The sequence below is a fragment of the Diceros bicornis genome, chromosome 11 (genome assembly GCF_020826845.1).
Source record: "Diceros bicornis minor isolate mBicDic1 chromosome 11, mDicBic1.mat.cur, whole genome shotgun sequence".
NCBI lineage: Eukaryota > Metazoa > Chordata > Mammalia > Perissodactyla > Rhinocerotidae > Diceros > Diceros bicornis.
The window spans coordinates 65,448,743-65,463,504 of record NC_080750.1 but is presented as its reverse complement, the minus strand read 5'-3'; the positions used below and the strand labels follow the sequence as shown (position 1 = coordinate 65,463,504).

Here is a 14,762-nt window from a genome sequence, read left to right as displayed (position 1 = left end):
TATATGGTTTTTTGTTTTTAATTTAGGTTAATAAATAGCCTTAGATTGGAGCTTGCAGACCAACATAGAAAAGAACCGGCAACCAACTAAGACAAACAAGAACAGTAAGAAATGGTACTTTATTTAGTCTTATCGCAATGGACTGCAAGTTTGTGTCCCGCACCAAATTCATATTTTGAAACCTAATCCCCAAGGCTACGGTATTAGGAGGTGGGGCCTTTGGGGGTGATTAGGTCATGAGGGCAGAGCCCTCATGAATGGGGTTAGTGTCTATAAAAGAGACCCCAGGGAGATCCCTCATCCCTCACTATAACCATGTGTGGTTATAGTGAACAGACAGTAGTCTATGATCTCACCAGACACTGAATCTGCCAGCACCCTGATCTTGGACTTCCTCTAGAATTATGAGAAATAAATTTCTGTTGTTTATAAGCCACCCAGTCTTTTTTTTTTTTTTTGTTATAGCAGCCCGAATGAACTAAGACATTTAGGAAAATGAGTTTCAGTAACTCATAGGAAAGGGCATTCTGTCTACTGCTATATTCTGGGTCAAAGATGCTCCCTTAAGAAAGAAGGTTTTGACTGTATGTTTTAAGGATGGAATATTTCAAGTTTATTACATATATCAAGAGTTAAAGAAATCTAAGTATAGTTTTTTGAAAGGATTCCTGATTTATTTTTTAAATTGAGATATAATTCACATGCCATAAAATTCATCATTTTTTATTGATGTCTTAATAGTTTATAACATTGTGAAATTTTAGTTGTATATTATTGCTTGTCAGTCACCATATAAATGCCTCCCTTCACCCCTTGTGCCCACACCCCCAAACCCCTTGCCCCTGGTAACCACCAAACAGTTCTCTCTGTCCGTGTGTTAGTTTATCTTCCACATATGGGTGAAATCATGCAGTGTTTGTCTTTCTCTCTCTGGCTTATTTCACTTAACATAATACCTTCCAGGTCCATCATAAAATTCATCATATTAAGTGTACAATTCAGTTTTTAGTACATTCACAAGGTTGTGTAACCATCACTACTATCTAATTCCAGAACATTTTCATTACTCCAAAAACAAATTCCACACCTATTACAGTAAATCCCTCTTCCTCTTGTCCCCTAGCCCCTGGAAACCACTAATCTACTTTCTGTCTCTATGGATTTGCCTATTCTGGACATTTCATACAAATGGAATCATATAATATGTGGACTCTATGTGTGGTTTCTTTCACTTAGCACACTACTTTCAAGGTTCACCATGTTGTAGCATGTATCAGTATTTTATTCCTTTTTCTTACTCTTGCTTTTTAAAAGTTTTGGTAAAATATATATAACATAAAATTTACCATTTTAACTATTTTTAAGTGTATAGTTCAGTGGCATTAAGTACATTCACATTGTAGTGCAACCATCACAACTATCCATCTGCAGATCTTTTTCATCATCCCAAATTGAAACTCTGTACCCAGTAAACAATAACTCCCCATTCCTTGGAAACCTGTATTCTCTTTCTATCTCCATGAATTTGACTACTCTAGGTACCTCATATAAATGGAATCATACAATATTTGTCCTTTTGTGTCTGGCTTATTTCACTTAGCATAATGCCTTCAAAGTTCATCCATGTTGTAGAATGTATCAGAATTTCCTTCCTTTTAAAGGCTGAATAATATTCCGTTGTTATGGATATACCACATTTTGTTTATCCATTCATCAGTTGATGGATATTTGGGTGTTTACACTTTTTGACTGTTATGAATAATGCTGCTATGAACATTCATACACAAGCTTTTGCATAACCATATGTTTTCAATTCTCTTGGGTGGTAGAGACTTTCAGAGTGTAGAGGAATTTGATGATTGATAATTGATGAATTTGATGATTGCTAAACATTGACCAGAGATGGATACTTTGATCATGACCCAGGGATGGACAATGACCACAGGGACTCTGTGTCTCCTTTGAGGAAAGGGTGAGAAAGTCTTCATTTGCATAAAGGATAGTTGTATCTTGTTAGATAGAAGCATAAAGTTGTTACAGTTTTCCTTTGGAAGTTTAAGTATATGTACAAGAGTGTATATGGATGCTAAGTAGCCAAACGGATGAACTGTGCTGGTTACTAAGCTATTGTCTCTCAGACCCCAACCCACCTTTCTATCCTCTGTGAGTAAAGAAGGCTGGGGCTCCACAAACCATATTTCTCCTTTGACGGCAGACTCCCTGTTAAATGCTGCCACTGGGGAGGGCAGGACTACAGGGAAACTGAGGGAGAAGAGCCTTACTCCTTTCCGTTCCCTTGCTTTTCCTGGCAGTATCACCTTACTCTTCACCCTGGCAGTAGCTGTTGACTCCAGTGTCCAGTTTTTTCCACACTCCCAGAACCATCATGCTGCCTCAGTTATATCAGAATCAGCTGGCTGTGATGTCATCTACTTTATTCCTTAGGAGTCTGGGTCCCAGCTCCACAGGGTCCTTTTCTGAGCTCCTGAGGTATCAGAAAAGCTGGTAGAAGCTACTTCCTGTAGTTCTATCTCCACTGCACCTCAGTGTTCCCTTTTTATCTTTTCCATTTTCCAGTGTTTGTTTAACTAGTTCTATTTATTAAATTTATTTATGTCTGTTAAAATAACTGGTATGATTTCTGTTTTTCTGACTGAACCCAAACTGATACATAAAGAAAGTACTAGTCAAACTTCTCAGGCAATGAGCAATCACTCATTACCTTATGTCCAAACCGAATTCTTTGGGCTGTATGATAACATAATATGAAAGTAAGGATATTTTAATTGGTTACCCATTTTCCAAGCAGAGCTCTTCTTTCTTCAAATACCTACAATAAATAAAAAAGGATGGAATGATTTCATATTTCATGGTTCAAAATACCCATTACAAGAGAGACATCATTAAAGTATCAATAAATAAATGTTGACAGTCTTTTCCTTGTGTCAACTGGATATAAAAAGACAGATTTCATTCCAGAGAAGGTATTTTACTTATTTTTAACTTGGGCAAGGTATCTTTTTTTCTCAGTTTCTCCATGTGGAATAATTTATCTTAAAGAAGAAGTAATTTTTTTTAAAGGCAAGAAATAAGAAAAGAATGGAATTGTAAAGTGAAGTCAATTTTAGAATTTGAAAGGAGATGAAAAAACTGACAAAGGAAAAACAGGAAAATGGAGATCCTCCCTCAAAATATTTCAATATCAATACTATGAGGACTTGTGAAACTTATGAATGAGCAGCTCTGTTTTCATATTTCAGTGTGCGCACATATCAGTGGGTGTACATGTACTTACACGCTTGTAGGATTAGAAATTTGTTTATGTGCACCTCTGGGCTTACAACTCAGGGTTTGTCTGTATAGCTTTGTTGTTATATACTATTTAGGACAGAAACCATGTCTAATTCATCTTGTCTACAGCGTGGAGTGCGGTACACAGCATATTACAGGTACTCATGTCTGCTGGATTGAATGAATGTGGTTGCGACAATGAATATCCTTATGGAGGTATTGGTACAATGTGAGTGTATTTATAATATTGGTGTGGAGGTGTTTTTCTGAGCATCAGTCACTTGTGTATTTGAACGAGTGAGGTAGGGAAGACTAATTGGAGAATGTCTGGCAGAGGAGGGAGTTATGGAGGGAGGAAGCAAGAGAGAAGAATGAACAGACATGAACGTCTGTCTCACTCCCACACACACACCTTGTGTCGGTTTTCAAAACTGGGATTGATGTTTTTCCCTTCCTCTGAGCACTACCTAAATTCTCTAGCACTGTAAGAATGTTCCTACTCACAGAGCAGCTCAGGCCTATTTCTTCCCTTTTTGTGGAGGAGGATGAGCAGCTGGTTTTAGGCTTCTAACAGATAATGCTTTCCTTCCTTTTTTAGACTCTCAAACTCTAGGTTCAAGGGACATACAAAATAGGCATTGAAATAACTGCTTCAACAACAACCTCAAGGCCAGGGAAACGTCAGTTTTGCTCCTGGCCGGAGAATCTCATACATCACAGGTAGACACTTTTTGCACATTAGAGAAGAAGAAAAAGAATGCCCTTCACCCCTTCCCCCTAATTACCTGGGCTACTAGGGCCCTCAAATAATGGCAATAGATAAACTCAATTTCTAGATGAAAATAGAAAAGAACATATAAAATACAGAAGATTCAAAAATCTGGATTCAAATATTTCCTGACCTCTTCTCCTCTATCTAACCAAATCTGATCAATAATCCATTGCCCAACCCAAGTCACCAGCACTAGCACTTTTCTGATGCCCAGTGACCTAGCTCCTCCCAACTCGTACTCTACTCATAGCCCAGCTCCCCTTGGACTATACTGGGTTTGCTGTGGCTCTCTGGTTGTTTCTGTTCATTTTATCTTCCCAGGTAGATTACAACCACTTTCTCTATATGCTCCACGACACCTGCTGATTGAACAACAATAACAAAAAGCTTCAAAAGCCACAGAATTTTAGAGCTAAAAGAAATCCTAAAGATCTTTTTGTTCAATTTCCTTATTTTAGAGAGGACAAGCAGAGGCCCAAAGGGGTTACATTTATAAATTAAAAAAAAAATAATCGATTCCAGACTGTCTGTTCAGCTCAACTCTGTACTTGGTTCCTCACCAGAACCTTGGTCTTCCCTATCCTGACTTCCAGCCCTACATTCTCGATGAACTGCTGCCCATGCTTTGGCCTTACAGCAGGAAGAAGTAAAGGTTAGGTGAAGACCACAACCTGCTTTCAAGAGGAGGATGGGATGACCATCATGATGCCCAATGACAACATGGGGCATTGAAACAACGGGGCACTAACTTGAAGGTGAGAGGAGAGTCAGCAAGATGATAGCAGAAAAGGAATAGGGTGGGACCTGGGGAGTGTTATTCAGGCTAAAACAATAGTCTTTACACGGCCAATGACCAAGGCTAAGCAGGGTCCAAGCAAATCCAGTTCCTTCCCAAAAGTCATCTAGACCCAAGTAGAAATTGATGGGAGTGAAGAGGCAGAGGAGAAACACTAGACAAACTCAAATCTGGTTCCAACTCTACTCTCGACCAGAAATAGAATTTGGGACAAATTATTTAATTATCAGGTCCTCAGTCAGACTTAGAGTCTTATATTCTCTAGTTTGGAGCAAGTCTTCATTCCAAAGATTTGCAATCAGGTTCTTCATCTTAAAGAGCTGGAAAACAAAGTATCGATTCAAAATGGAAATATTAAAATGGATCCTCTTGCCTCACAGAATGCTGCAGTCTGTTTATATCACAGTTTACTCAGAGCCTGCTGTTAAGTCAAAATCCTACGGTTGTTATTTTAGTCTGTTGACACTGCAGTTACATATTTCAACATGTGACATCATTACAGTATAGGAGTAAGACATTTAGGGGCTCCTAAATTATGATTGATTGATAGCTGCTTTTTCTCAGAACACCTTTTTAACATGTACTGTTCTACATCTATGAACCTACTCAAAAAGAAACGTTGGTTACTTTCAATTAAAACATTAGATGGCAAAGAAATACATACTTTTAAAACATTCCTCCTCTCAAAATTCACAATGCCTAAATTATTCCGAAATCTGTTACATTTGCCTATGCTGATGATGCTATTTTTTTAGGCATCTGAATTTGAATTCAATCTCTCTGCTTAAAGCCTGCTGTGAAGTTAAAATCCTGTGACTCTTGGGGCCGGCCCGGTGGCGCAAGCGGTTAAGTGCGCGCGCTTCGCTGCGGCGGCCCGGGGTTCGCTGGTTCGGATCCCGGGCGCGCACCGACGCACTGCTTGGTAAGCCATGCTGTGGCGGCGTCCCATATAAAGTGGAGGAAGATAGGCACAGATGTTAGCCCAGGGCCGTCTTCCTCAGCAAAAAAAAAAAAAGAGGAGGATTGGCGGATGTTAGCTCAGGGCTGATCTCCTCACAAAAAAAAAAAAAAAAATCCTGTGACTCTTATTTTAGTCTGAAATAGTTACATACTTCACATTTTACTACAGAATAGAAGAAAGACAAAATTAAGACAAAAACAAAAATCAGGACCTCAAAATTACATTGATCATTGGTGACAAATGCCTCGTTTTAGAAGTGTAGAAAACTCCTTGAAATTATTGTCTGGACACCTTCTGGCCAGCTGTATCCTTGGCATCTATTTTTAATCCCTTTCAGACAGTCAGAATGTCAGATGTGGAAGAGACCTTCAAGGTCATCTGATCCAACCCACTCATTTTATAAAGGAGGATAGTAAAGCCCAGAGAAGGTAAGTGACTTACTCAAGTCATGCAGGAAATTATTGGTACAGTTGATCTGGAACCAGAATTTTCAATTTCCAGAGTTATTGTTCTTTGTTTACTTTTATTTATATTTGTTTTTAAGATTGTTTTAAAATTTGAAGTTTTATTGCACTGTATAAAGTGAGAAATGAAAGCTCTTTTCTAACAGGCCACCTCCTCCAAAGCCATCCAACTCTTTAGGGGAAACCACTATTAATAGCTTGGTATATGTATATACACATTCTGTGTGTATGTCATGCACATTTATGTACATACATATGTATATATACACATACAAGATTTTAAAAAATAATTTTACTCCAAACTAGAACCTAACTAAACCAAAAAATAATTTTCTGGAATAAAATGAGAGGTCTGAACAACAAAATGAATATTATCTCTAAAAATTATCATTGAATTTGACAAAATCTATTCAAGAACCAAGACAATGTAATGTTTGCTGTGATACACTGCCCAGATCCCCTCCAGGACTGAAGGATTTATTCCCCCACCTGTTGGGAGTGCTGCTGGCTGCCAGCCATGAGCTTGAGTAATCTGCTTCATTCAAGGTCCTAGCCATTAAATGGTCAGTGTGCAAGTACAAAGGCCAGGCCCCCTTGACGTAATGTAAGACTCTGAAGCATCTTCAGGGTGTGTCCTATAGGGTTAAGAAGGTCTTACTGAGACTGCATCAGAGCTCAGCTTCTTCCTCTGCCCCGAACCCATGTCCTCTCCTTCTCTTTCCTTCCCTTCTCGGGTGCTGATCCTGAGAGCCTTCCCCAATCAACGTCCTACACGCCAATCTCAGAGTCATCTTCTCTAGTAACCCAACCTACAGCAGGCAATCAGGCAATTCAGATACTTTTTCTCCATAGCTGCTAAATTGATCAAGACTCCTAATTTTTCAAAGAAAATTTCTGAAAATCAAAGCATCCAACGAATCTGTATTTCAATTCAAATCAATTTTTCACATGTGTGTAAAACCTTCACAATTCTATGGGAAAACAGATTTCAAAAGTAAACATTGAAGTTTTTTGGGGGGAAAGCAGGGAAGCTGTTATATAAACTGTTGGAGAGCTAAGAGCATTGCAAACAGGTGCTCAATAAATAACTGTTGAGCTGAATAAAAAAGACTTGCAACAGACTTGTTCATAGCTAGATGAACCCTGAATTTCTCTCTCTTTCTCTGCTTTTCCTTTTCTTTCTCCTGGTCCTTCCTTTCTTTTCTATTTCTCACTCTTCGTTCCTCACTCCCTGTATTTTTTTCCTTTTCGGTCTCTCTCCCTTTTATTTCTCACTATTCCGATCTCTATGCTGGCTCCCTGTCTTTCTCCCCAAATTGCTCATGTTTCACATTAGAGGAGTAGAAATAGGAAAGTACTGAGTAGGAGGGGTCAGGATTGACGCTCCAGCTTTGCCAGAGTGATTAGCATATCTGTTAGGGTTAGAGAGGGAAAGGTCAAACCCAGGCTAAGGAAGGAGAGGTGTCGGGACAAGAAGGTGAGAGGCAACGAAGGAGGTCCCCGAGAGTACAGCTGAACCCTGACTCCATTCCTTGTTCTTCGAGAATCAAATCAGGCACTGGAGATGCAGAGAGAAAAGACAGAATCTCAACCCTCAGCACAGTGGAGTCTGGTGGGAAAGTTGGTGAACAGTGATGAGAACAAAGAAAAGCAAGCAGGAGGAGGTTTCCCAGAGAAAATGACACTTGAGTTGACTCTTACAGGCGGCAATGAGGAGAGCATGTGCAAAGGCGTGGAGGTGTGAGACAGCATGGCTCACCCGGGGGCCACTTCACTTGGCGTGGACATAGGATGAGAGGAAGCAGTGGCAGAGTTTGGAACTGGGAGGTTGGCTGTGGTCAACTCATGAAGGGTCCTCAATTCTATGGGTGGAGGTTTGGAAATTACCCTTTAGAGTGGCCCATTTTACATAATAGGATTAGATTTGTACTTTAGAAAGATCATTCTGGGACCAGAACAGAGCATGGATTGATAAGGGATAGAGGCAGCAAAACCACTTAGGGAGTTACTGCAATGTACTAGGCAAAGGATGATAAGGGTGTGAACTGAGAAGGTGGAGCTATATAGGTGAATGGAGAAAAGAGGCCTCAGTGAAGAGATCTAGGAGGAAGATCCCAGAACTTGAAAATGAATTGGATGTGGAGGTGAGAGGGTGCTAAGTAGACATTCCTCCCTGGGCCTCTCAAACTCCTAAATGTCTTAGAATACCAAGAATGCAAGGACCTGACCACTCTATTCTTGGGCCATCTCTCCAAGTTGTGTTTGCAGCAAGGCAACCTTGAGCAATGAGGTATTGTCTCCCTTTGAGACTAAGAGCAGGTTTGCTTACTGCTTACTATAAAAGCAGTGGATTCCCTGGGCTCACTGTTCCTCAGCTGTGATGCAAACCCACGGTGTGTGTAGTATTTATCTGGGCCCTCTGCATCACTCCTGTGAGACAAGGTAGGAAAGGAGAACCAATGCAAACATGATGCTCATGCTGCTTGCTGCACTGTGAGTAATAAAGTTCTTTGTCTCTGACCCAAGAATCTTGTGTCTTTTACTGTGAAACAGTACTGTCTTCTATGCCATAACAGGCTAAGTTATTAGCTTGTAAATTGGGGAAAACCAAATCTCAGACCCAATAGGGAGAAAGAAGAGTTCTGGCTTGAGTCACTTGATGTAAAGTGGTGCCTTTCACCAGCGATTGGAACTAGTGTGTAGAAGCAAGATAATGAGGTCAGTTTTATTGATGTTGATTGTACTTTACTGCCAACTAGGTGTGGTCCTTGTAACAGGTGCTCACAGACCCGTTGGTAAATTCTGCCTCTAACTGAAGCAGGAATAGAAATCCCCAGAAGTTGGCCAGTCTTACACCCCAGCATGATACTCAGCTTCCCACTGTTGCAATCCTTTGTTTAGTGTATTCTACTAGTGCCTCCCCAGAACGCAAGTAGGAAATCAACTTCTTAGGAGAACCTGAGTAATGTGAGTAATCAGTTGAGATTTATTCATTTTATTTATTTGGTTAAATGTAGAGCATTATCCAGTAACCACAGCTCTAGCAAGAAAATCTGTTGTTTGGGAACTCCTCACAGACTTTCCTCTCCTCGCTCATTCCTGTTGGTTCCAGCAGAGAACCAGTGATGGAAAAAAAAAGCATATGGGGTGAGAGAGAGGAGTGACAGTGGAGTAAAGAACAAATCTAAGACATTTTCATTGAGGGCAGGGACTCTGTGTCTATTGCCAGCCTTGCCCAAATAGCAAGAGCTCAGTAAAAGTTTTTGAAAAAATCCTTCATTTTTTTTTCATCTATTACACAATCCTAAACAATTCCTGTTCATATTTTGATAACCAAAATTTTAATATATTTTTTTTTCCTTAAGGTATAGATGCAACTGATAAAATAGCTCTAGTGACTTACCTGGTCATTCAAATGCTGATGGTTTAGGGGTGTCCAGGTACTCATCTTTGTCTGCATCTTGGGACCATCTGTGCATTTTGGAGGTGCAAATGCCATCATGAAATAACTGGATATTCTTCCATGAGAAAAACTATACCTATCAGAAGAAATGAATCATATAATCTTCAGAATACTAAAAATACTAATAACATACACTGTTGAGAGAGGGAATTGACGGAAGGAACATTTATTGGGAGCATTTCATATGTCAGGTACTTAATAAGTATGCTCAATTAAAGCTCATAACAATCTGGTGAGGTGGTGGGTTTTAGCTCATTTTACAGATGAAGAAAATGAGGCTCACTGAAGTTACATACCCTGCCCAAAGGTTATACAGACACTAAGTGGTGGAACTCAGGTCTGTTTAACTCTTTTTATTTTCATTGGACCACTGAGGAAAATCCAGAATCACTCCTAGCTAAGAACATACCATAATGACCAGAAAGTAGTATTTTAATTTATAAAATCATAGTGCAATATAAAACACCCTATCCTTTTCCCTTGTGACTTTCTTCCTCCCCTCCTAACTTTCTGACATTTAAATAAGAAGGGTTCTGACATGATACCATATTTAAGAAGAAGGGTGTAATGGACAAAGCCAAGCCTTTGGAGATGGACTAGGTTTATTGAAGGAAATGTGCTGTTTTTAGATGTCCAGTATACGTCTGTCTTCATTTGATCTAATTTCTACGAGGAATTACTTTTCCCTCATTGTTTGGTGTCTGCTGGGTTGGTTAATCAAGGTGGCCTCCCCCTTCCTGGTCAAGAGGTGGTCAAACCAAGCTAGGCCAGTCGGACTGATGCTGGCTTAACCTTACTTTATAGCTGAGGTGGTCATTCAAAGTAGCACTGGTGCTCTGTTCAGTTGTTCCTGCTGCCACATCCCTCAGAAGCCCCTCGTCCTTTCTTGTCTATTTTGTGAGCCACCTCATATCCTTGCAATAAATTTCCTCTTTTGCTTACATTAGCTAGAATCTACTTCTGTTGTTTACAAGCAAAATTTTTTACCTTATTAAGGTTTGACCCTGGCTCTAAAACTTACTAGCTGTATATCTTTTTGCAAGTTATTTAATCTACCTGAGCTTCAGTTTCGTCATTTGAAAAATAAGGATGTATATATCTACCCTCAACTGCTGCTACTAAGATCAGAAAAAAAGGGTCCTGAGTGCCTGACAGATACGTGGCCTCAACAAGTAGTAACTTTCATGCAGCTTTTCTTAGAACTTCCTATCATTACAGAGTGCCTCAAAACCTGTCCTTTAGACGGCCATGACAAAATATTTTAAGGTGGAAAACATTTAAAGCAGAATGATGGTAGTTTCAATATGTATCCTCAGCGTATCTCCTTCCTCTGCCTTCCTTCCTCTCTGAAGGTGAGTTTCATATTGGAAGGCAGTGGTGATGACTGAGCGTTCCAGGGCTTGCCTTCCCCATCTATGGCCTCCAAAAATTGCTCTACAGTAGCAAATATTGGACAATTTTTAAAAAGTCATTAGTTTTGGGCTGATATGGGATTCCCTCAAATGCTAGATCTGAAATCTTGGAGGTCTCACTTGGCATGTAATATTCTCTCTCAGGTTTAAGTCATAGCTGAAGATAAAGCCAATGTTTTAAAACCTCAGGGGCATCATTAGACAATACCTCTTGCAGTTGCCTGCTGCCAGCCTAGCAGTGGAATAAAGGGGGCTCAGATCCGCCCTCACATTCTTCTCAGCCCCTAACAGCTAATTATTTGAGTCACACATGTTTAGCTAAGCTGCAAAAGGCATAAGAAATGATTTCATTATAGTATTATTAATTGGCAGTTATGAAAGTACTTGTGAGCAGGCAAATTATAGCTATAAAGCATGGTCACTGAGTCTAGGTCTGCCCAGTTAAAAATTACGTATTGCTTTTTGTTGTTGTTATTTATTTACATTGACCTTTCTTCTCTTTAAACTAGTCGTTTTTAATCTTTTTTTTTTTTGAGGGCCATAAAACTCTTTGAGAATATGATGAAAGCTATGAATCTTCTCCCTAGAAAAATGTACATGAACATAAAATTTTGCTTACCCCAGGTTAAAAACTCCTGCTATAAGCTGAGAAACTCTCTCTCTCTCTCTTCCCATTTGGTGTAAGAAACAAGCTAGGCACAATTTTTGAATTGGACAAAGTAGCTTTTCTAGGGTCTCTCCAAGGTCCTGCACTGGATGTTTTCTTTTTCCTGGTTTCTCAGAGCTAGAAATTATTTGAATTAGGCTTTCTTCAAATCAACTTGAGGAAAGTCTGGTTTTCAGGAGATGAGCCTGGCCAGGAGAAACAGCCCTCTCAGTAATACAGTCCTAATGAAACATGCAAACGGAGGTGTCCTGTCCTATCTTTTGTCATTACCCTTTTTCAGTTTTTTCCTCCTCCTTTCATTCCAGAAGATGGGCAGTATGCATATCTGCATACACACACACGTTCACAGTAGACTACTCAGGACTATTACAAAGACAAACAGTTTTATATAACATACACAAAAAATAATTGCTCCCACTCCGGCAACAAGACAAAGCAAGTTGTCTTCCCCTCCTTCCACATATAAAACTTGCTGTTGCTTTTTTGTGATCTCTTTTCCCCTTAATGGCTGTCCTTGAAAGAAGACCTATGGTCCTAGCCCCCAATGTACAGTTCTAGTTCCATATTGAACAGCAAGGATGGGTCCTCTGGTAAAGTTCCACCTCCTAGTGGAAGGCCACCACTTACAATCCCATCTTCCAAGCCATTCTTTACATTGTCACCATTATTCAATTTTACTAATGACCTATTAGGCCTGTGTTAGGGGTACAAAGATAAGAGTCTCTGCTTTAATGGGACTTACAGTCTACTGTTAGAAAGTTGGTTTTTTTCTTTTTGACAAATAAAGTGTACATATTTAAGGTGTACAAAGTGTTTTTTGATATATGTATACATTGTGAAATGATTACCACAAAATATTTAACACATCCATCACCTCCCAGTTACCGTTTTTGTGCATGTGTTGAGAACGCTTGAGATCTACTCTCAGCAAATTTCAAGTGTACAATATATTATTGCTAACTATAGTCACTATGCTGTACATTAGGTCTCCAGAACTTATTCATCTTATAACTAAAAGTTTGTACACTTTGATCAATATCTGCCCTTTTCCCCCACCCCCCAGTCTCTGGTGACCACCATTCTACTTAGGGAGGTATTTTTTAAAATACCACTTGATGATGTTACTTTTCAGCTCAAACACCTTCAGAGGCTCACTAACGGCTACAGAATTTCTAGACTCTTTAGTACGCAAGTCTAGATCCACTATGAAATTACCTCAATCTATCTTTTTAGCCTCATCCACCTCTCCCTTCATGCACTATCTGCCCAGATACAACGAACTTCTGATCACTCAGAGAAAATGGTACAAAACTTTGATGCTTCTGTGCTTATGTGGTTTTCTGATGCTGCTCATCTGAATCCCAATCTCATAGCACACAATAAGTGCTCAATAAATATTTGTTAAATCAACTGAATGAATGAATGCAATAGTGGAGGGAGGCAGTTTAAGGATTAAAACTAGCAGAATTGTAGGGTAAAACTCAGATCACTATGAATTGAGCACTAGAATTATACTCAGGTTATCAGATTTTTATTTGGAGTTTACACAGCAGAATAGGATTGAGTTTCTCTGCTAATATACAGCTCACTTATTGTATACAGCAGTATCATTAGAAAAGGGAATTTCAGAAATTATCAGGAAATTATCAGGAAATAGGGCATGGTTAGATTTAAACACGAATTCATCTTACAGTCAACCAGTTAGAAAAAAAGCAAAAACTATAATACAATACAAAGAGCTAGTGCGTGATAGGCATAGAAATAAATTATTTGTTGGTTGTTAATCTTATAAGTATAAAGCATCTGGCACTTGAACTGCAGCTGAAATGGAGCAAAATGTAATCCCCAGAAACACTGACAAGGCTTGCGAGAGGCCCAAGAGGATCTGAGAGCGGAGCTCTCAAAAAGAGCCTCCATCTTTTGCATGCACTGCGCACCGCCCTCACCTTTTTTAGCTTGTCTCCCTCTTCAAGCCTCAATCGCTGGTGTTGCCATAGTTGCTTCTCTTTGACTCTGTCCAGCCCCCACCCCTCCTAGCTTCCAGTAGTCCAATCACCATCTATAAATCCTTTCGCTGGCATCCGGGGTCTCTTAGGCAACAATGTGTGGTCTCTTGATTGGCCAGGAGATCCAGGAGGGCTGGCTCCAAAATTGGGCACACGGATAAAATGAAAAAGTGTGAGCGCCAAGAGGGTGGGAGGGGCTGCAAACTCCCAATACAATGCCAGGAGGAAGATGCATCCAATCTCGAGACAAGCAGCATTGAAAGCCCTCATTCAAGACGTTTGTGTTCCAAATCAGGCCAACCTATTGAGCATGCCCAGTTATATTGCTCTGGTCATTCCGGGGCTCCAAAATGTTAGCTCCACTTTTCCAGGTTTTAAGAGTGGCCAACAGGTAAAAGAGGGTTGGAGGAAAAACAATTCGTGACTGGCTCAATGAAAGAAGAGCACCTGCAACAGGAAGTAGAAAGACGTGGGAAAATTGCCCAATACACAAACTCACAAATGCTTCAGCGTGAATTTTAATTTATTGGATTAAAGGATTCAGGCTGACTGACAGATACACTATGGAACCAGCAGATGGCATGCCTTTAAGAATAACTCCAAATTTGGGAAATTTTACAATCCAGTCTAATTTAATTAATTAAATTTATCGAAGCCATTACATGGCACCCACCGTGTAATAAGGGGTTGAGTGAGAATACAAGGATAAAAAAGAAGTCTGACGAGGATGACTGGAAAATGCAATGTGTAAATAACTAATGTAAGGCCCACAGTGATAACTGCTGTGATAGAATTGTAAACAAGTGCTGGAGAATCACCAAAAAATTCAAAATTCCATACGGAGCTTCTTTGGTAAATGTAAGGCAGTTCTATAGCAAAGACAACAAAAAAGACTTTCCTCACTATTTTATGTTTCTTAAAATAGATAAG

At 39.6% G+C, this 14,762-nt stretch overlaps 1 protein-coding gene across 2 annotated transcripts in view; it reads right to left on the bottom strand.

The window, feature by feature from the left end:
* FBXO16 (F-box protein 16) overlaps positions 1-13,909 on the bottom strand; it is a 54,390-nt gene extending 40,481 nt beyond the window's left edge. Inside the window, exons 1-3 of one of the 2 annotated variants that reach the window (XM_058550432.1) lie at positions 13,773-13,909; positions 9,688-9,823; positions 2,795-2,830 (exon numbers count right to left, since the gene is read on the bottom strand). In XM_058550432.1, coding sequence (XP_058406415.1) covers positions 2,795-2,830; positions 9,688-9,786 — 135 coding nt within the window. In that variant the 5' untranslated portion in view covers positions 9,787-9,823; positions 13,773-13,909. Of the gene's footprint in view, positions 1-2,794; positions 2,831-6,773; positions 6,920-9,687; positions 9,824-13,772 lie in introns of those variants that run through there. The other variant, XM_058550433.1, reaches the window with a different exon arrangement.
* Between the last annotated feature and the right edge of the window lie 853 nt (positions 13,910-14,762).